We start from the raw sequence: 22,217 nt of genomic DNA, 5'->3' as shown, positions 1-22,217 counted from the left end.
GCCCTGGACTAAAAATTTATTCGTATCTAGTCAAAACAATAAATAATTAATTAATTTATAAAACATTTCATACTTGAGCCGATTATTTGTAGGTGCCATTAATCAAATAAAAGAGCAGAGAAATAAACGGAGAGAGTCTCAAAAGAAAGAGATCAGATCCTCCTTCCAATCACACCAGAAAGGTAAACTAATTTCCATTCTTTTTCTAAAATTTATTTCTTCTTTTATCAACCGGTAAAATAGATCCATCGAAGTAATTTTTTTAAAATAAAATTCTTTTCAATGATTTATTTGAAGTTTTAATCTTTTTCCTTCTTTTTGCTCTGGGCTTGATTTGATATATCTGTTTTTATTTTAATATTTCTGGTTCATTTCAGCGTTCTGAATTTTAGGATTCATTTTATGATTTGGGTTTTTCTCAAATTTTTTGGTAGATATCTGTTTGATGATTTTTGTCTTTTTTTTTTTTTAGATATTTGGGTTGAATTATTTTGGGGTACATGCTATCAAGTTCATGTATTTTGTTTCAAATTTTATTGGGTTTTAGTTTTTATTGATTTTTTTTCGGTTTTTAATGATTGATTTGCTGGATTTTTATGTGAATCAGTGCTGTGAGCTAGAAAGAGCAGAAGAGAGATGGGGCTGACATTTACGAAGCTCTTTAGCCGGCTTTTTGCCAAGAAGGAGATGCGTATTTTGATGGTGGGTCTTGATGCTGCTGGTAAAACCACTATTCTGTACAAGCTCAAGCTCGGTGAAATCGTCACCACAATCCCGACCATCGGTGAGTTTTGGAAAATTCGCATTTCTCTGAAAAAGGAAAATCCAATTTTTGGTTGTTTTGGAATGATAGCGTCATGAGAATTCTGAATCTAAGCGATTTTGATCATTTGATTGATGATTTTGGCCTTGATTATAATTGTGAAGCAAAAGAAATGGCTCAAGATTTTCATTTTGATTTATGATTCGTGTGGTGAAGACAGATTTACCTGTTTGTTGTTTGCAAATCTTACTACCTTTTAGATGACTGATGAATGTTTTTGGCTTGGTTGTTATGTTATTTGTTGGTTTGTGAACCATTTGGTTTTACCCTTATTTGGAAAGAAAATGGTTCACCAAAGTTAATTATTTTGTCTTCATTGTTGGTTTGTGAACCATGTGAATTGTTTCTATTCTATATGGTTTTCTGAAAATATTGCAGGCAAGGGTTGTATCTGTTTAGTTACTAGCATCCAAAGGTCTATAGATCCTCTAATCGATACATAGAGGTTATTGTATGAATTGATCTTTCCTAATTAGGGGGCTTTTGGTGGTTTACCAAAGTTTTAATTTGCAATGGTCCTTTTATACTTTTTGAAGGGTTCAATGTTGAGACAGTGGAATACAAGAATATCAGCTTCACTGTTTGGGATGTTGGGGGTCAGGACAAGGTATGCATCTTAAAAACTAATGATGGTGTAGTTCTATGATGTATGTATGCTAAACTTTTTGTGTCATTTATCCAAATTCATCCCATATTTCCTGCAAGATATGATAATATCATGATGTTTGGATGATGAATCATGAAACCTTATTTTCAAGTATGTAGAATGCATATGTATATAACACTCTGCCATCTGATAATTCATGTTGTTTATTTAGGGGGCATAGCCAGCAGTGAAGCCATATTCCTGGTGGAAATTTTACATATTTCTACTATTTTGATTTAAAAGCGCCGTAGGGTCATTAACTTTCTTTCTTTCAAATACAGATCCGTCCTCTGTGGAGGCACTATTTCCAGAACACTCAGGGTCTCATTTTCGTGGTGGATAGCAATGACAGGGACCGTGTTGTTGAGGCAAGGGATGAGTTGCACAGGATGTTGAATGAGGTCTGTTACCTTGTCAAATAAGGAGAATCCATTGAATAATTTTTCTTTCTTGTCTCACACACACAGAAACAGTGCATAAGGGCTATATAAGCTAATGATAATTTTTTTTCAGGATGAATTGAGAGATGCTGTTTTGCTTGTATTTGCCAACAAACAAGATCTTCCCAATGCAATGAATGCTGCTGAAATAACTGATAAGCTTGGACTTCATTCTCTTCGCCAGCGCCACTGGTAAAAATGACCTCTTATTTCTTTGTTTCCTCCACATATTTTACTCTCACTGTTTGTGCAACTTTCTGATGTGATTTGATGTCCATTCCAGGTATATCCAGAGTACATGTGCAACTTCTGGAGAGGGCCTTTATGAGGGGCTTGAGTGGCTTTCCAACAACATTGCTAGCAAGGCAAGTGTATAAACCTCAAAATCTGTGTAGAAAAAACTGTTGTGTTCTAGAATAAGTACTTATCATTTGAATATGTTGGAATTGACAACATAGGTCCGATTCTTTTTAGACAAGTCATAATCAGCTTCCACATTTGCTTATCTACCTTGACTTGCTTTCTTTTGCAGGCATGAGCGAGGCTCAGGGTTTTGGTTGTTAGTTAGACTCGTTGGAATTCTGGCAACTCTGGAGAGGATGGCTTCCCCTTTGTCCTGTAACTTTTGTAACGACAGAATGTTTACTAGATATAATATGTGCTTTGTTTAACCTCGGCTTTAGCAATTACTTGTAGTTGTAAACAACACTTTATTACTCCAGCCTTTGGGAGTCGGATTTGTTGCTTATTACTGTTTGGGTTGATTTCTTTGGTTCATATCTACTAGTATCTGATTTGGTATTCGTCAGTAATCTGTGCTGCCTCCATTTCTTTGATAAGCTGAGCAGGTGAACGTTTTCTTCACCCCTGTTTGTATTTAAACTGATCTTTGCTGTTCTAATAGTGCATCAACTAGTATCAAGATGCTGGTAAGTGCACATGAAATGATTATCTCATGCATGCAGTTCACGTGGTTCTGGAATATTTGACCTTCAAATCCGTTGAAATCATGCTTTTTAACAAAACGTGAAGCAATTATGCTACACATACGAATAGTGAATAATTAAAGTCCATGAACCTTCCATTTGCAGTGCCAGGAAGCAACCTAAGGTCCTTTCTTTATAATCCTTGGGAGTATGAATCTTCGATCATTGCATGAATCCTTTCTGCCACCTCCTCCAACAGAACCCTAGTTTCCACGTTAGACATACACAGTACAGCATTGACAAATTCTTGTGGCTTACTGGTTGGCTTATTCTTATGGGGTTGAATCTTGCATGTGAGTGTTCTTTATTTTATTAGCAGACTATCATTTTCCTTCCTGGTAACCTGCTTTTAGTCATATTTGGGTTATGCACAAATTTCTTCACGATACACGTCAACTTGTAAAGTATTATTTATTTTAATTTATTAAATTTTAGTTTTTTTCATAAAAAATATTTCACAATTAAAAATAATATGAATTTTTAAATCTTTAATTATATTTTAATACATAATTGATACGAAATTTATACAAAATTCACGATTGCCTTACTAGACTTTAAGTAACATTAAATCCAAAACACTTTGCATCTTAGTTCTTAGAAACATAAAAGGTGTCTATCAACCAAAAGTGTTTCACTGATTCCAAAGTTTAATGATGGGGATTTGGAGTATGACCATGTGATAACATCAGACTTCTGTTTGAACACGTCTCCATTTGTAGACACTAATCTTCGAAGAAAATCAAGGGTTGGCGCATTTTGCAATTTGCAAACAAACCTCATTAAGCCCACTAATAAGTTGTTGTCCATCAACTTTCCCTTGGTTGGATGCCGCCTAATCCAAATATTGACCACATATTTTATATGTGGCTCTGCTTTCCCCCTTTTGTTATGAAGAAAAAAATGCAAAAGAGTAAGCAAATTTAATTTGCTCTAAAGCCAGCTCATTAGTTGCTTTCACATCTACATGTGTTTTGAGAAACATGATCCTTGATGGAAGCACACCTTAATAGCCACTAATTTCCCAATGTCAATGGGGGCTTCAACCCCTTTCCCTATTCCCAAGCTTCTTAATTAGGAAAGCAAGCAAAGTTTTGTTATCTCAACAAGGGCAAGGCTTTCCCCTTGTGTACTTTGGAGTCTAATTAATGACTACAAAATGGTGGCTCAATATTAAGGTTGTAGCCTTGTAGCAATGCTAATATTTTAAGAATTCTTTTGAATATCATGCGATAAAATTTTAAGATTTTCTCTCCCTTTTTAAGTAATAACAACACTAATTTTAAGAATGATTAATGATTAATTATTATTATTATTATTATTATACAAAATGGTGGCTCAATAATTAATGATTAATTATTATTATTATTATTATATAATGATTTTGGCTCGAGAGTTAGGAATTTTTTGAGCAAAGAAAATTGCCAAAAGTAACATTATTATTTGTTTCACTTAATGTTATTAATTTAATTTTAATTATTTTATTTATGAATAAATAGCTAATCATGAAATTGTAGATCCCATCCTTTGATTTATTATTTATTATTTATCTAATAATTTTTTACCATGTCATATGAAAAAAAGAAATAGTTGGGAGGATACTTTAGACAAGTAACACCTTACTCTTTTATTTAAAAGTTAATTATACATTTGGTGCTCAAATTATATTGAAATGATCAATTGAGCACTTGAAAATAAATAAATAAATTTACAATTAATTACATTACTCAAATTATAATGAAATTATCAATTTGGTACTTAAATTAGTGTTTTTTTTGTCATGTCACTCTTTTGACTAACGAAATTAGTTTCATGTACAAATTATTTGATGAAAGCAAAATTCAAATAACTAATTTTGAATTTGAAGTATAAATACGAAATGGAACATTTGATCATAGTTTGGCTATTAAATGTGAAATCACACTTTGGAATAATAATAATAATAATAATAATAATGGAAAAATTAAGGTATCAAGGCATTAATTGATAAGATTTTCTTTTTCAGTATGTTTCCAATGACTGAGCAAAAACCGAAATAAATGTTTGGAGGGTTATTGTCAATAATTAGCCAATTTTTGGAATAGCGAATTGAGTAGTTTTGTTTTAATTAAAGCTTTTTTTCTCCATTTTATCGCAAATGAAGTTCTTTTAATGACCATGAAAATTATTTCGATTTTACAAATTTAATCAGCATCATTAATATCATAATTAAACCGTGTTTTTATTCCCGAGATTAAAATTTGAAAAACAAATACAATCTGCTTGTTATTTCATTGATCAACTTATTTTTAAAATGTATTATATTGTACTGTTTTCTTTTATTCCTTTCTATTTTTCTAATAAACATTGCACTCAAGTTCTTACTCAATGGCCAAAAAAAAAATTTTTCTGGCTCTCCAAACAGAAAAGGAAAAATAATTATCCAAATTTGGTTTGTGTTTTTTAGGTATTTAAGATATGCTAGCCAGCCCTGCAGATTCTCATCTTCTATGGTTTTCATTTTCATAAACAAAAGATCAATTTTAGAATATTTATGTCCAGTACTTGAGTAGGTAGTAATAAGGGATCTAATTGCTCGAAACTAGTTGCATTAATTTCCCTTTAGATATATCCTGTTGCTGTTCAATTTGTAAACCAATATAGTGAAGTTAAATAATTACATTCATCGTAATATTATATATATATATATATATATATATATATATATATGTGTGTGTGTATATGTGTGATTTTATTTATTTTTTAATTTTGATTTTTTTAACTTATAAATATACACGTGTATATATATAACATATATAATGCATGATATATAAAAGCATGAGCACGTCTAAAACTAGACTTTTGATTAATAAAAAGGGACATATTTGTTGATTATATTTTTATACTATAATTTTTAATAATTTTCAAACAAATGTTTAAAATTGCATTTAATGACTTTCATTAAAAGATGTTTTTCATAATTCTAATAGTATTAAATAATTTATTAATTGTTATTACAAATTTTCAATTATTTATACTTCAAATTATATATAATTTTAAAATATTTACATTAATAAATAATTATTATTTAAAAATAAATAAAAAATAAGTATTCATGTGCAATATTGCATATGATAATATATATATATATATATATATAATACATAAAAGAATGACTAGGTACATATACAGAAATTAAATGTCACATGCAAAAGAAAGAATATATAGTAATATTATTAACCCTTAAAATATATCTATAATATGTGGCCTTGCATGCAAAAGTGTTTGGGCCATGCATGCATGTGTTCTCATTAAGACAATAGTTAGGTTAAAAGCTCTTCTCTAATGGTATTACCAACAAGATTACTAGCAAAAATAATCTTAGATTTTGCTCTATAAAAACCCCATCTACCTTCTTTTGCATCACATTCTCCTCCTCCTCTCTTTCTCTTCATATCAGCTCTTTTTTTTTTTTCTTTTTTTATAAATCCTGTCCCTTATGCTTGCTATCTTTCTTCTCTTTCCAAAAGAAATTAAAGATGGATAAGAAACCATGCAAATCTCAAGATGTTGAAGTGAGAAAAGGACCATGGACCATGGAAGAAGATTTGATCCTCATCAACTATATTGCCAACCATGGTGAAGGTGTTTGGAATTCTCTTGCTAAAGCTGCAGGTAAATTATCAATATATAATAAGCAAAAATAGGGAAAAAAACTACTTTTAATTTATTAAGCTCCCAACAAACTTCCATAAAGAAACAACATTTTGATCTTATAGATAATTATTGTTTTCATTGAAAAGAAAAATGGGAAAAAAATCTTTCAAGCTTTTAAAATAACTTCTCATTGAAAAATATATACTAATGCTTTTTGATAGAAACCCTAATGGATAAAGAATGACTTATATTTGCTAACTTTTGTCAGGATTGAAACGTACTGGAAAGAGTTGCCGGCTCCGGTGGCTGAACTACCTTCGACCGGATGTCCGAAGAGGCAATATCACACCGGAGGAACAGCTCTTGATCATGGAATTGCATGCCAAGTGGGGAAACAGGTTAGTTTATCTTACGATAAATATTGCATATATATCAATAACATTATTTCAAAAAAAAGTATAAAACTATATATAAATCTACATATTAATGTAGAACAAATAAATTAATCTTATTACCCTTTGATCTCCTGACAAATACAAAGAAGAAACTGTTCCCTCTCCCTTGATGTTATGACTTCAGCTACGATTAGCAGAAAAAGTGCACTTCTCCCAGGCCTATATGTACATCCAATATTCATCACGTTGCTCATCTTGGAGATTTAGAAACGTGGGGGTTGAGTTATTCTAGGCCACCAAAATGATTTACAACACATGGGGTTTATATCAAACTTGTGGCCACCAAATTTCCTTGTAATTCTTCCCCAGTTCTTGAATTTTTCATGGCTGCCAAAATTCCTTGATGATTTCTTTTTTTAAAAAAACTTTTTTCCCTGAATTTTCCTGCCATATTTATGAAGGTTTTATGCCATCCATATGGAAGTGTACTACAAGAATTTTGCTTTAAATGGTGGATTTGCCTTTTTTTTTCTTTTCTACCTTTCTTGTTTAGGTTTCATATTGGACCTACCCTCCCATATAGGTTTTACATGGCAGATCATCCAATTCAGCATAAAGACTACTTCACTCTCTCAATCTCTCTCTTGTTTTCTCCTAATTATCTAGAATGATTTTGGAAACAACCAGCTAATTGGTATAGTATTATTACCAAGAGAAGGGTATAAATATATACTTTGTATAAATTTGATATTTATTTGCATATACTTAGTATTAAAATATATGCAAGAAAGAGTTTTATGAAAAGAATTGTTGAAATATTAGTAATGATTATCATTTCTAATCATGTGCCAAATAACTCAAGTGACAGCAAGCAGAACAGATTGGCAATTAAACGTTTCCATTTTAAGCTAAACCCCTTCCAATATGGGCACATGTTAAGACTTCTTTTAGGAGAAAAATGAAGCATATTTTGCTTGGTTGAAGTAGACATAAACCTTATTGTTTTGGGTCGTTGAGACATGGTCGGCCCCTTGGAATTTATAAGGAGATGATGGGAGCTTTTCCATTAGAAAAATAAAAATAAAATAAGAGCAGCATGTGATCCAAAAGAAGTGTTCAGTTTCTGCTGTAATTTTTCTTTTTCATTTAACACTAATATTCCTACCGCAAAGGGTGACATTAATTTAGTGGAGATAAGTCTCAGGTCAAAGGGTTCTGCATTGATATAGACTTTTTCTTGAGAAAATGAAAGAAAAGTCTGATTTGGATTGAACAAGCTGAAACTGTTCTGAATCTTTTTGAGGACATATTTGAACTAGAATTGTGAATTCTGAATAGTAGCCATAAATGGAGGTTGATTTCCATTTTGAGAAAGTCAAGCTACTTGTGGGAGCTTGGATTTTCCACCATGGATAGTTTGCATGTTGCAGTACTATCACACATTACTTTCTGCAAAATTTGACCCATTTGCCATTACTTTACCATTAAATGTCACTTTTACTCTGGAAGACATGTCTTTTCTTCTTCCAAACCAGGACAAAATTAAACCAGGCATAATAATATTTGATGAGTGTATCTTAATTCTTTAAGAATTGCTTACACAAATGCAGGTGGTCGAAAATAGCAAAGCATCTGCCTGGAAGGACAGATAATGAAATAAAGAACTATTGGAGGACTAGGATCCAGAAACACATTAAGCAAGCAGAAGTTTGCTCTTCTCAGATTCATTCGGAGCTACATAAGCAAGCAAGCACAAGCCAAGTGCCTTGCAATACAGATATGATGGAAACATACCCTCCATCATCATTTAACCATTGCAACATGGAAGCATTTCCAGGACAGTCAGCAATGTCAATGGCGGTTGAATCAAATGAAAGCTATTGGAGCATAGAGGATCTCTGGTCCATGCAGTTGCTTACTGGGGACTAAACATGAGGATTAGTTTCTATATACCTTACGCCCGTCAGTCCAAATTAATTCTGCTTGATTTGGATCAATGTTAGGTTTGTTTATACTTGGTGGTTAAGAACTGGACTTAGTATTTTCCATATGTTTGGATTAAGTATGGCTTGTAATAGGATCTTATACTGCATCCACCCATATCAAAATATATATATGATATTTAATAAATTACTTAGCTTTTATATAATAATCTCCTTGAAATAAAGATAAACCAAGATCTTGACATTACTATTGTGGATTAACAATATAATATTATGAAGCCAACAATGGCAGAGAAAGTGGCAGATGCATTTCCATCAGGGTAATGTATTCAGCTTATTGTATGTATATATTCTATTGATTTGACCCTACATTATTAGCTTACGATGAGATGCTAATTATATCGAAGTTTAGTTGAGTGAAAACTTTATAAGTCTAACTTAATCATTCATTATCTTTTTAAGAAGATTGAGATTCAAGATTCGAATCTCATAATTCCTCCATATACCTCCTGTATAAGTCAAACAAATAAGATTAGTTGAGTGGCAGGTTAGAGAGTATGATTAATTACTAAGTATTTAGTTAATTAGTATTTGGTAGGATTTCATCTAACCTAAACAAAAAGAGGACAAATAATTGATGTGAAACAAACATCATATTGTCTTTACTTTATATAGTACTATAATAATTACTTATTCATCATGTTTTGCTGGTTTATGCTCTATAGTTAAGAACCCAAATCCCGACATTAGTCTTTTCAAACATAATTAAGGTTAGCTTAGTAAAGTATATACATGATGGAAAAACTTCTTTATACACTAATGTATAGTTATGCTAAATAACAAACACGTAGTGGTTAAATTAAAATTATTTTCATCTTTTTTTCGAGTAAAATTTTATTAGATTACCTTAAACGGTAATTTTAAAAAATAAATATATTAGGAGAAAACAGAGATGTATGCAAGGAATTTAGGGCAAATGCGTGTGTATACAACATTATCCTCCATGCATGCAAATTAATGGGGGATGGTATACCTATATCCATCATCTTAGACTATAGAGAGGGACATATCCTTGACTTACCTAACTAAAGCCATAGAAAATCGACACGTCCATCCCAAGGCTATATTCACTGGTAAAAATAGTACTCTTGGGCTTTGCTTTTGTCATTGTGTTTCCATTTTTGCGCATGGCCATGCAAACTTGAAGGCCGACGTGAGCCTAACTCTTGCAGCGGCCGCAAGGAAAGTCTTCACATGCCTTATAGATTTCACATCCACTTGCTCAACATGTTACCACATAGTGACGTTTCAAACCCGAGAATAGAAAGTTCTTCTTGATCTCGTTTTCATCACCTCGAGTATTTATCCTATATATATATATATACTTACTAACTCATTGACTAGTTAAGATAAGCTTAATTATAGTGAAGTCGATAAAATACGTCTTTATTGATATTTCTTCTAAAATGAAAGATCTTATGATATATATGATTTTTCACTCTATTTCATATTTTATCTATAAGTATAATCAAATAGAAACTATACTTATTCATCAAGTAAATTAATGGTATGCCAAATTTATAGTTTCGAATTAACTTAGTGAATGCATCATGTATCTCACCTAGAACATGGGGTATACAAAAGTTAGGTCCTTTGATGACATTGAATGAGCAACATTGCAGTGTACCAACCTTCAACTTTAGCACCCAACCTCTTATTCAAAATAAGGAATTCAGAACATAACTCCAAGACACCATTCCTTCGGATGTTGCACCGTGTCTCATATGGGAAAGAGAAAGAGGACACTGTTTGCGTGAGCTTTCATTGCATACCGAAACATAAGAAAAAGAGCTCGAATTTGAGCCACTCATTTTATTTGGTCACATGTTTTATGTGCAAAAATCACATATAGAGCTAAAGGAAAACCTCCATGTGAAAGATAAGGAAAACATCACATGATTGGTCGGCCATTCAGTGCAAATTACAACATGGGAATATGCTTTGGAAAAACAAATGTGATCATGACTTATGTGCCGATCGAGCTAGCCGAGGCCAATCCCTACGAGCTAATGTGCAATGGAAATTTCTAGTTCATCCAAAAAGACAACAACCATTCCTTCATGATCCATCCAATCAAAAACATTCGTGAACGCATATGGCAACCTCACAATGTTGGCAAATGAAATTTTAAGGTAATATAGCTATGCGGCTATAGATTTTAAGAGATGTGTGTTTCTTTTCCTTTCTAATTATACAAGACGGTGTTGGGTTACACAAAAGATGGTCATTTGATCATCTCACAAATCTCACCTTTTTATTGTAAAAAATCCGAACTTGAAAACATGAAGATGGAAGCTTAAACTTTAATTATTAGAGAATTTTTTTAACAACGATTTAAACGGATATGTGAAATCAAACAATTATAAATGATAATATAAACATGTGTATACACGTGTAATGAAATAACTATTTCATCTTTACATTAGGGTTCGCATTTAGAGTGATTGTCATAGACTTCATTTATGGCAATTTTGTGAATGAGAAAGCTAGCAGTGCCGACAAGTAATTTGGATGGAAAAACGATTGAAGACAATATAAATTGGCATATGTGACAAGACTTGAGAGTCTTTTTGTTTGGCAAGAAAGGGCATTCATCGCGTAGTTGAAGTGCGTTAAAGGACCCCCAAAATTTGTTACTGCCTTCCATTCCCTCTATTTGCTCTTGCATGTGCCTTTATGTAAGCTTGAAAATGATAAGTGTTCTTTTGTAGTTTTTTAATAAAAATTACTTTCTAGCCATGCCTCTTCTAGCTTTGATTAAAAGCTTTTCAACAAGAAAATAGGATAATTAAGAATTTAAGATCCCTCAAACTTTCCATTATTAGTTACCATAACTTCATTCCTGCAGTGTGAGGCTTCAAACGGTGGAAAGTCCACTTCATTGATTGGAATATCATTAGTAAGTACAGGGACAACAAGGATTTGGGTTTTATGGTGGAAAACTAGACAATGGAATGGATTGAAGGATTGGTCCTAAAGTCTTCTTTCCCTAGAATCTTCTCTCCTGCAGTGAATTAAAAAGGAGGATAATTGAGTTTGGCTTTTGTGAAAACAATACGTGGTGTTGGAAAATTGAGTTGAGAAGAAGATTATTCGACTAAGAGGTATTACAACAGAAGCAATTGTTGGGTATTTTAAACAATATGTTTTTAGATAGAAATTTCTGAAATAGATTAATATGGAAAGGCTTTCTTAATGGTAATTACTCTGTTAAATCATTTTATAGGTCAATTCTCGAGAGACAGGGTCCTGTTACTTGATAGTGGAAACCGAGGCATTACCTTTGTAAAGTGGAGATCTTCTGTTGGCAAGTGACAAGAGGTAGAGTGACGATGAAAGAAGAGTTGATCAAGAAAGACAAGTTAAGATAGTAATGAACTTGGCAGTTTGTATCCTGTTCAAAAAGGAAATCGAAGTAACCATCTTTTTTCCTCATGTATCAAATCCTGCAAAATTTGGACATTGTGGTGTACCAGTTAGGGAATCAACTTGCACCAAAGGAAGCTGCCATTGTGATATTGGTGCTAAGCATGATAGTTTTCAAAGGTAAATTATGGGTTGCTGAGCAGGTATTTGATGTTATCAAACTTTTTTCTGCTTGGTTTATCAAAGCTAGACGACCATGAAACAAGGTCTTGATTACAGACTTAACACAGTGCCCAGAAGCTGCAGTGATCCCTATGAAGACCAAGCATAAAAGAATTAGTGAGAACATATGCTTAACAATTACTTCAAGTTTATGTTCTCGAAATTAATCGACAATTGTGACTCGAATATGGTTAAAGTACTGACTATTAGAGAAGTTTATACTGTCTTTATTACCTCAAATTAGATGACTTCTCCCTGCTTGTTTCTCAGAAGTGATTCCACCAATATTTATAATGAAAGTCATTTGATATTTGTATATTCACAAATTAGATGAATTTTATAAATATTAATCATAAAAATATTTAAAATGATAATTTAGAGAATATGATTAATAAATGTGACCGAGTTTGTCAATAAAAAATCAACATCCATAATTTTATAATTATTGTAGATATAGATTATACATTATCAGATATTTCTTTCCTCTTTTTTTTTTTTTTGGTTTCTTTTCTTTTTATTTTAAAGGTAAATGATGGCCAGCCTTCTTGTTGTGCTTGCCTTGGGCCTGGGTCCAATTCACATATCATAACTCTGGCCAGTAATAAATGCTTGAAGCCTTCAAGGCTTGGTTTGTTTTCAGGTTAACATGGCCCATCTTAAATCAGCAAAATGTACCCAAAAAGAAAAATGACATAATATTTAAAAAAGTTTTAAAATTATTTTAAAAAATTTAAATAGTTTTTTATATTTTTATTATATTCATTTAAGCTTTTATACTTTTATTTTAAGTCAAATAAGCCCTTATATTTTTATTTTGAGTCAATAAGCCCTTATTATTTTATATACTAACTTAATAATTAATTATTATTATATTTTATTTTATTTTATATTTTATTATTATTATTATTAATTAACTTAATCAAAATACCATTTATATTTTATATACTAACGTAACATGTTAACTTAATAAATTATATTATATTTATATTTTATATAATAAATTATTATTATTATTATATTTTATTTTATACTTTATTATTATTATTATTAATTAACTTAATCAAAATACCATTTATTATTTTATATACTAACGTAACATGTTAACGTATCATAATTGATGATAATGTGACATATTAACATATCATAATTGATAATAATATGATCTACTAATTTAGCATTATAACATGATCATATGGTTTTTTTCACCTTTCACATTAATGTTATGTCAATGCCACGTAGATATAAAATGACAATTAATCAATTGTTAGTAATAAGAGTTTATTTGACTAAAAATAAAAAATATAAAAACTTGATTAAATACAATAAAAAAATGACTTGTTAAAATTTTTATAAATAATTTAAAATTTTATTTGAACATTAAATCAAGAAAAATCAACAAAGACTTGTACCTCTTGATCCAACTTTAGCATAGTTATCTTCCTAAGCATGTGAAATTGTAAATGGAACTACACACTTCCACAAGTTATCATATCTTAGATTGCATGCCTTTTAAGACCCTTAAAAAGGAATTAACAAGTAAACAAAATGGTTGGTATAGTTTTACTAAGTCATGGTTCTCATCTTTTATTTTTCCCCTAGTAAGTGTAAGTAAATTTACCGAACAACCATAAATATAACAATAGTGTCAAAAAAAATTTATTTGAAAAAAAATTAAATAAATTTTTATTATTTTATTACGTTCAATCAAATTTATGTATTTTTATTATACATAAAATAGACCCTTATTATTAACAGTTGATTAATTATCATTAATCAAAACATCATTTGTCACATAACATAAAATAATAAGTGATGTTTTGACAATTTTTTAAAATATCATAAGACTGTATTATCATAATATATCAAAATATCACATCATCATCCATTATAATATGTTAATACTATATATTATAAAATTATAAGTGATGTTTTGACTAATAATATTTAGTCAAGTGTTAGTTATGAAAGCTTATTTCACCAAAAAAAATACAAGAATTTAATTACATGTAATAAAAAAACAAGAATTAATTTAACTTTTTTAAGTATTATGCTTTTTATGTATGTTTATGTCACGATATTGACGAAATGTAAAATTAAAACACAAACAAATGTGTTTTAAAATTAGTATTTTATAGACATCAAAGATTCAAATTAAGATCAAAAGATTCGAACCTTATTCTTATATATTTCAAATATGAAATGTTATATATGTAATTATTTGATTGAATTTTATTGGAGTACAAATATTTCAATTGGTAGTAAATATTTTTCATGAAAAATATATAAATTATAAAATTATCTTCTCATGTTTATTTAGGTTAAGGAATTATGCTAGGACTAGAAGAAGATAAAGTCCCCTGTGTGGCAGAGATAAGCAGAGCCTCATCCAAGTCCCATAAATTTGGCTTCTTTTTCTCACATAAACCAAAAAATCCCATTCATTTTATTCCCAACTTGATTTTTTGACCATGACCTCACATTTCCCAATGTAATCCTCTCCAGCACAATTCATCACCTGGCGACATCCAATTAGCCGGATCCACCCATCAATGGTCCCACACAACGTTAAGGCACAAGCATCAAAGATCCACGTGGCTTTGAACAATCTTGGACCCACTATTTACAAGTCAACAAACGGCCCTGATCCTGTTAGGTGATGACATATCAGACACCTTGCACCAGAAGAGTCAACTAAGGACAGAACCGTAAAAACATCTCTCTCTCCAATTTTTTAATGACGTTTTCAGTTTTGCTTGGAGCCATGCCTGGAAAAGCCAACGCTTTCGATATTTGATCATTGTTAAGAGAGGAAGAAAGAAGGTTTCTTTAGAGAGGAAGAAAGAAGGTTTCTTTAGAGAGAAAGAAGAAGGATGGGAAGAGCATTTGTATATGTAATTCTCGGAGGAGGTGTGGCAGCAGGATATGCAGCCCTTGAATTTACAAAAAGAGGGGTCTCTCATGGTGAACTTTGCATTATTTCTGAAGAACCTGTGCGTCTTATTTCAAAATTCAATCTTTTTTGTTCTTCTTTGCATATTTGTTTGCTTTCAGCTTCATTTGCTTCTTATCTGTAGTGGCATTTGCACTTTTTTCAATTGGGTGGCTTTTTTTCTTGCTATTTTTGGTTGGTGTAAACATTCATGTCTTTTTTGTTTGTTACTGAATTATGATCAAATTTTATGTTCTACAAGACTCTTCTCTGATTTGGGTATTTCTATTTGCTTTTTTTACTTCTTGTTGATTGTTTTTTTTTGGCTTGTAGATACTTATTCTGGTTGTACTGTATGGTTTTTATGATTTGGTCAAAAGCTTAGAAATGGTCTTGTTTGAACATTAGATATGTTTCAAAGCTGAATTGAATTGATTTTCGAGAACAGTATGTGGAAAAGGAATTATGGAGTTGTTACTTATACTCATAGAAGTTTGAGTTTTCCAGTAGATTGATGTATTGGAACATGTTTGGGATTTCAGCAATCAATTATGTAGTTAAGAGATGCTAGTGCCAATTATTTGTGGTGCATGCCATCTTTATGAATGTAATTTATCTGTAATTTAGAAAATTTTAAAGGGTATCACTTTCCATGCACATGAAGAGATTTTGATTTATAGGAACTAGGATTGTGGTATATATAAGCTGGCATAATCTAGTAGAATGTACTTGGGATGGCCTAGATGCAACGGTCAGCTAACGAATCAAATCCTACAAATATTGACCCTTCTAAATGTCGTGCATAGTATGCAATATGATTCTTCATCCATATCTTAAATCATATTTTCTTCATTTCAGGTTCATTATTGATGCCTCTCTATCTTTAAAACTTTTAGGATATGACTTTGTAGTTTGATTCCTTCATTCGTCAATTTAAACAGAGGACTATGGATTTCTTTTCAGGTTGCCCCATATGAGAGGCCGGCTTTAAGCAAAGGCTTTTTACTTCCTGAATGTAAGAAGCATTTTCAACTATATACTACGTATATGTTTTTTCTTCTGGGTTTCATTCAATTTCTTCCACCACGTATCTGCTTGGAAAAGATTGTAGAAACAAGAGAAGTAGAGAAGAGCATGAATTTAATGTGACATTTTGGTGCCATTGCCCAATTTTTTTGGTAATTACTGATAACTTTACCCTAATGTCTTGTCTGTACACTGGGAATTCTCTGTTTCTCTTTATCATGCTCATTGGCAATTTGTAGTGCTATGTAATTATAAGTTTTCTTACCAATAATAGTGATAAATACCTACTCAAATGGCATATTTAAACCCACATGTGGCTTTTTGGTATCACGAGAGATTTGAGAAATTATTTAGGATGAAAGGCTGGAGGGTCATGCTAAATTTTTGGTTCAGGGTGGGCAATTGGCATTGGTTTCTTGCCCGTCTATTCCCTAATTTTTAGCTGAATTAATTATAGACATGTTTTCCATCTTCTTTTATCCTGATATTCTATGGTTTTTATTGATTAAATTTGTGTTAATATGCAGCTCCTGCACGTCTTCCATCATTTCACACTTGTGTTGGTGCTAATGAGGAAAGGTTAAATCCAAAATGGTACAAGGAACATGGTAAATACTTTCGTCTAGCTTACTCCTTTTACTTCCACAGATCATAGAAAGAAACATAGCTTTCTGAAAATATATTGCTTCTGACACGTGCTAGATGGTCCATTGCAAGATTGTTGGTTGCTCTCTTTCAAGTTTGTGTGTTTTATAAATCTATCTCGAAACATCACTGAACATGCTGATAAACTATTAGTAGCCATATTTCTTCATGTTCATAGACACAGTCAAAGAAAGGAAACTAAAACTTTTAATCTCTAGAATTTTCTCTTTTCTAGATAGATCGTTATTCTTTTTATTCTTTTTTAGGGATTGAATTAGTCCTCGGAACTCGAGTTAAGTCTGCTGATGTGAGACGCAAGACGTTATTAACAGCAACTGGAGAGACTATAAGTTACAAGATCCTCATCATTGCAACAGGTGCTCGGGTATTGAAACTAATCTTTTAATGGTCTTATGCCTTCTCTTGCTTTGGATAGTCAGTTGATCTGTTTGTTGCTCCCCTTGCCAAAATGCCAATAACTTCTCATAAAACAAGAAGAAATATGTTTGTGAAAGGGTATGATGTTTGAATTAGACTCAACAGGAACATAATGGTCAGAATTGGAGCTCATCTTAAAATTTTCACAATTGATGGTTCTTTGAATTGTAGAGTGCCGATATTTCTTCTCATGGGTAATATGTCTGCATTCCTGGCTTAATTTTTTTTTTTGTATGTATGTGTGTCTGTTAAATGTAGGCTTTGAAGCTTGAAGAATTTGGAGTGAGTGGATCAGAAGCTGAAAATGTATGTTATTTACGAGATTTAGCAGATGCGAACAGCCTTGTCAAAGTGATGCAATCTTGTGCTGGTGGAAACGCTGTTGTCATTGGTGGTGGGTACATTGGAATGGAGTGTACTGCATCTTTGGTGATCAATAAAATAAATGTAACCATGGTTTTCCCTGAAGCACATTGCAGTGAGTGTCCATAGTGCTGTGCTCTTCATTTCTTGATCAAACTACATTTTTGTTTCATCTTTCTCCCTTTTAAGCTTCTAGATTATTTAAGAGCACTTCTAAGTAAATGACATAACTATTTCCTATGTTGCAGTGGCTCGTTTATTTACACCCAAGATTGCAAGCTATTATGAGGATTATTATCAGTCTAAAGGAGTGAAGTTCATTAAAGGAACTGTTTTGTCATCATTTGAATTTGACTCCAGTGGAAAGGTAAATTATAATAATATGCTGCTTTAAAGTTGAATTTCTTTCGCCATATAGTAGTATGGTTTGTGGACGCATGTTTCTAAAGGTTGTGTTACGTTTTGGAGCAGAACCTGATGTTAGTTAATTAGCTAATCAAGCTGCTTTTCAGGTTACGGCTGTTAATCTTAGGGATGGAAGTCGGCTACCTGCAGACATGGTCTTGGTGGGAATTGGAATACGCCCAAACACAAGCCTGTTTGAAGGACAACTGACATTGGAGAAAGGTGGGATCAAAGTGAACGGAAAGTTACAAACAAGCAACAACTCAGTTTATGCAGTCGGAGATGTTGCAGCATTTCCAGTCAACCTATTTGGTGAAACGCGCAGACTTGAGCATGTTGATTCAGCCCGAAAATCTGCGAAACATGCTGTTGCTGCGATCTTGGAACCAGAGAAAACAGGTGAGTTTGACTACCTGCCATTCTTCTACTCCAGAGTCTTTGCATTTTCTTGGCAGTCTTTTGGGGACAATGCAGGAGAGGTAGTGCATTTTGGGGATTCCTCAGGGAGTACCTTTGGGGCTTATTGGATAAGCAAGGGTCATCTTGTTGGGTCTTTCCTTGAAGGGGGAACCAAAGAAGAGTATGAAGCCATAGCCAATGCCACCAGGCTTCAACCAGCTGTTGAGGATCTGGCTGAGGTGGGAAGGCAGGGTCTGAACTTTGCTCTGACAGTTAGTAAGAGACCGCTGCCTACACCACCCATTGAAGTCAGCAGGTCGAGCCTTGTTGTGGAAAAACCAGTCTATGCTTGGCATGCAACAGCCGGTGTTGTTCTGGCTGCATCCGTAGCTGGATTTGCATATTGGTACGGAAGGAGACGTAGAAGGTGGTGAGAAATCATTTTCCATGCATCAGCAAGTTCTGATTTCACCTGTAACACCACTATTGTGGCACTGATAGAATATAAGTTGTCGAAATACTTGATGTGTCATGATTTGTACTCAATCAATCAATAGCTCAAAATTATTACTCAATACAAAATTATTGAATAATTCCCATTCCCCACCAATGCCTATATTTCATCAATAACAGATAATACACAATGTTCTATTGTAATATAACCCATCCATGAGACAAGCAGTTGCTCTTTCTTCTATAAGAGTGTATGAACCTCTGCTATGCCCAGGAGACTCTTTACACTTTGGTGCGTAGGTGGCAATTGCTTACAACATTCAGATCCATTCACAGTTGAAAAAATAGAAACAAGAGAAAACGACATGGGCGTTTGGTCTAGTGGTATGATTCTCGCTTTGGGTGCGAGAGGTCCCGAGTTCGATTCTCGGAACGCCCCGTGTCATCCATTTTGATTTTCTTCCCTTGTACAAGGGCAATTATGTCAAATGAAATCCCCAACCAACTGCAGTCGAGTTCACTATGTACATTAACTCCCTTTGCTTCCCTTACCTTCCTTATCCTATCCTGAGGGGAGGTCTTCAGTCGTCACTCTCTCACTCCAAGCAGGGAAAGGAAAGAAAAATGGCTTCTTCCACTCTCTCCACACTTTCTCTCCGTTCCCCCTCGTATCCTCCACCCACTTCCTCTCATCCTACGCATCCCGTCTCTTTCAGAACCCCTTCTCTCCAATTCCCTCTCCGTTCCACCACCCCTTCTAACCTGACCCACCGCAGCACCTTCCTCCGTCCTCTCAACGCCACGGCAGCACCCGAAAAAATCGAAAAACTCGGCAACGAAATCTCCTCCCTAACTCTCGAAGAAGCCCGAACCCTTGTCGACTACCTCCAAGAGAAACTCGGCGTGACCGCCGCCGCCCTTGCCCCGGCTGCAGTCGCCGTTGGAGGCGCACCCGGTGCGGACGCGGGGCCGGCCGCTGTCGAGGAGAAGACAGAGTTCGATGTGGTGATCGAGGAGGTTCCAAGTAATGCGAGGATTGCGGTGATTAAAGCCGTTAGGTCTTTGACGAATTTGGCTTTGAAAGAAGCGAAAGATTTGATTGAAGGGTTGCCGAAGAAGTTCAAAGAAGGGGTTTCGAAAGATGAGGCTGAGGATGCGAAGAAACAGCTTGAAGAAGCGGGAGCTAAAGTTTCTGTTGCTTAGAATTACCTTCTAAAGGTCTTTTTTTTTTCCTTAAATTTTTTTGAAGGTAGTCTTTTTGTATGATTATTTCTCAGTACAGTAGAACAATATGAAAATTTAGTTGTATTTTGAAGATTTAATATTCCTCTGTTTCTCTTCGTGCAAATGCTTAATTTGGGTACTTGAATGAAAATGATGAATTTCTGCTTAATGGGTGAACTTGTTAACCTGCTGCTTAATGCAAATTAGGACAATTGAAGTCTAAATTTTGAGTATTCTTGATCTGGGTAAGTTCGCAAATTGAGTTCTTGTCAAATTAGAAAGTCTATTCATCCAAAACTTAAATGGCCTGTGAACTTTTGGGTCTGATTCTCTGTAGTTTCTTGTTGAATGGTATTGTTTGATTTGCGTGGAAACTGAATACCCCAGACAATGATTTGGTGTGTGCCTTTGTTTTTGAGACAAAGATTGAGCTTTGTGTCTTAAAGCATTGCATTTGAGACGACAAGAACAAACAATTTCAGTTCTGGTTCTTGATGCCTGGTGAGGTTTGCATTTGAGGTGACAAAGAAGTAAAGCTTGCATTTTGCCTCTTTCGTTTCCTTCTTTGCATATATTTGCTATAGATTGAATTGGATGAAAGCCAAATACCTCAAAACTCAAAACCCAAATCCAACATTCTTTTTATCTGAATTTTAGTTGGTTTTAAAGCATTAGAGTCAGGATGCAACCAAGTTAATGATTCCAATTCTCCAATGGTCTAAAACTAAGGTAAACAAACAACTTGCTGTTCCAACATTTTCGAGCTCAAGTTCAGTAGTTGACTCTCTTGAAACTTGACTTCACTCTCCTCCCAAGTCTATAGAAGGAGGAAGACCCATTCGCATCCCAACTCATTTAGATGATGCAGCCACTGAGGCAGATGGCACCCATCTGCCAATGGTGCGTGGATTTTAAGCTTCCTCATACCCCCCCCAATCAGTCACTGACAAAGAAGAAACCAGCAAGTTGACATCTTGAGCATTGCAATTATAGCTAGAAGGGACTCTTAAAATTTATAGGCCGGCATGTCCTAGAGTTTTCTACACAAAAGCAAAGGTTCCATGCTAATTTAGGTTGGAATTTCCTAAGCTGATTTCTGTCCAACCAAAAAAAGGGTTTTCAGATGTTTTTCCTTAAGAAATTTAGTAAAAATTATTTGATATAATAATAATAATAATAATAATCTCTTTAAGCATGAGTGAAAAAAAAAATCAAATTGAACTAATCCAACACCATTAACTCAAACCATAATTGAAAGCAATAATGTACGAGCTTGTAGCCTAACAACTATTTTTATTGGGATTAAAGGTCAACTTTGCTAATTTATTATGACTCGTTGCATTAATTTTTAATTTCGTCGTTACAAAATTAATTTAATTAAAATATTTCACGAAAATACTCCATCAATGAAAGTAATAAATTTTCGTTAATTTCGTTATTTTCTATTTAAAAATAAAAAAAATTGAAATATAATGATAAAATTTAATAAGATTGAAATACAATGACAAAATTCAACATTGGCGATAATAAATTAGACAATAATCTTTTTTTATTAATAAAATAAACAAATATTTATTATTTTGTCTATATTCTATGAAAAAGTTTAATTTTTAAGAAGGTAAATAAAAAAACACAAATTGATTTACTAAATCAATATTTGGTCTCATTTTTTTTAATCAATTTATTCCAATTTTCCTTTTTCTTTTTTGTTTTTAATTTCTGCAAATTTAATTGGCATCCTACCTTATCGCAAAACACTAAATACACGTGTCAAACATCCGTAAAAGAGGGTCTGCACTTCCTATCGTACGACTTGCCTTT

At 33.0% G+C, this 22,217-nt stretch overlaps 4 protein-coding genes and 1 non-coding gene across 5 annotated transcripts; all 5 read left to right on the top strand.

Moving 5' to 3' along the window:
• LOC18600778 (ADP-ribosylation factor) lies at nt 1-2,721 on the top strand. Its single transcript, XM_007031434.3, has 7 exons — nt 1-182; nt 608-784; nt 1,360-1,430; nt 1,751-1,870; nt 1,983-2,101; nt 2,193-2,274; nt 2,442-2,721. The coding sequence occupies exons 2-7, from the start codon at nt 637-639 to the stop codon at nt 2,445-2,447; spliced, it is 546 nt and encodes a 181-aa protein (XP_007031496.1). The 5' UTR covers nt 1-182; nt 608-636; the 3' UTR covers nt 2,448-2,721.
• A 3,689-nt stretch (nt 2,722-6,410) lies between these two features.
• Nucleotides 6,411-8,852, top strand: MYB21 (myb domain protein 21). Its single transcript, XM_007031433.3, has 3 exons — nt 6,411-6,546; nt 6,797-6,926; nt 8,534-8,852. Exons 1-3 carry the CDS (start codon nt 6,411-6,413, stop codon nt 8,850-8,852), a joined length of 585 nt encoding a protein of 194 aa, XP_007031495.1.
• A 6,507-nt stretch (nt 8,853-15,359) lies between these two features.
• Nucleotides 15,360-19,312, top strand: MDAR4 (monodehydroascorbate reductase 4). The gene is made up of 7 exons (XM_007031431.3): nt 15,360-15,504; nt 16,407-16,458; nt 16,997-17,077; nt 17,381-17,499; nt 17,811-18,030; nt 18,164-18,282; nt 18,428-19,312. The coding sequence occupies exons 1-7, from the start codon at nt 15,385-15,387 to the stop codon at nt 19,151-19,153; spliced, it is 1,437 nt and encodes a 478-aa protein (XP_007031493.2). The 5' UTR covers nt 15,360-15,384; the 3' UTR covers nt 19,154-19,312.
• Nucleotides 19,313-19,539: 227 nt separating this feature from the next.
• TRNAP-UGG (transfer RNA proline (anticodon UGG)) lies at nt 19,540-19,611 on the top strand. Its single transcript has one exon. It is a non-coding gene; the product is annotated as a tRNA-Pro (tRNA).
• Nucleotides 19,612-19,710: 99 nt separating this feature from the next.
• LOC18600775 (large ribosomal subunit protein bL12c-like) lies at nt 19,711-20,506 on the top strand. The gene has a single exon (XM_007031430.3). It carries the CDS (start codon nt 19,797-19,799, stop codon nt 20,373-20,375), a length of 579 nt encoding a protein of 192 aa, XP_007031492.1. The 5' UTR covers nt 19,711-19,796; the 3' UTR covers nt 20,376-20,506.
• Nucleotides 20,507-22,217: the final 1,711 nt, after the last annotated feature.

This window comes from Theobroma cacao, chromosome 4 (genome assembly GCF_053813885.1).
Source record: "Theobroma cacao isolate CCN51 chromosome 4, ASM5381388v1, whole genome shotgun sequence".
NCBI lineage: Eukaryota > Viridiplantae > Streptophyta > Magnoliopsida > Malvales > Malvaceae > Theobroma > Theobroma cacao.
This window is presented reverse-complemented; position numbering and strand designations above follow the sequence as displayed.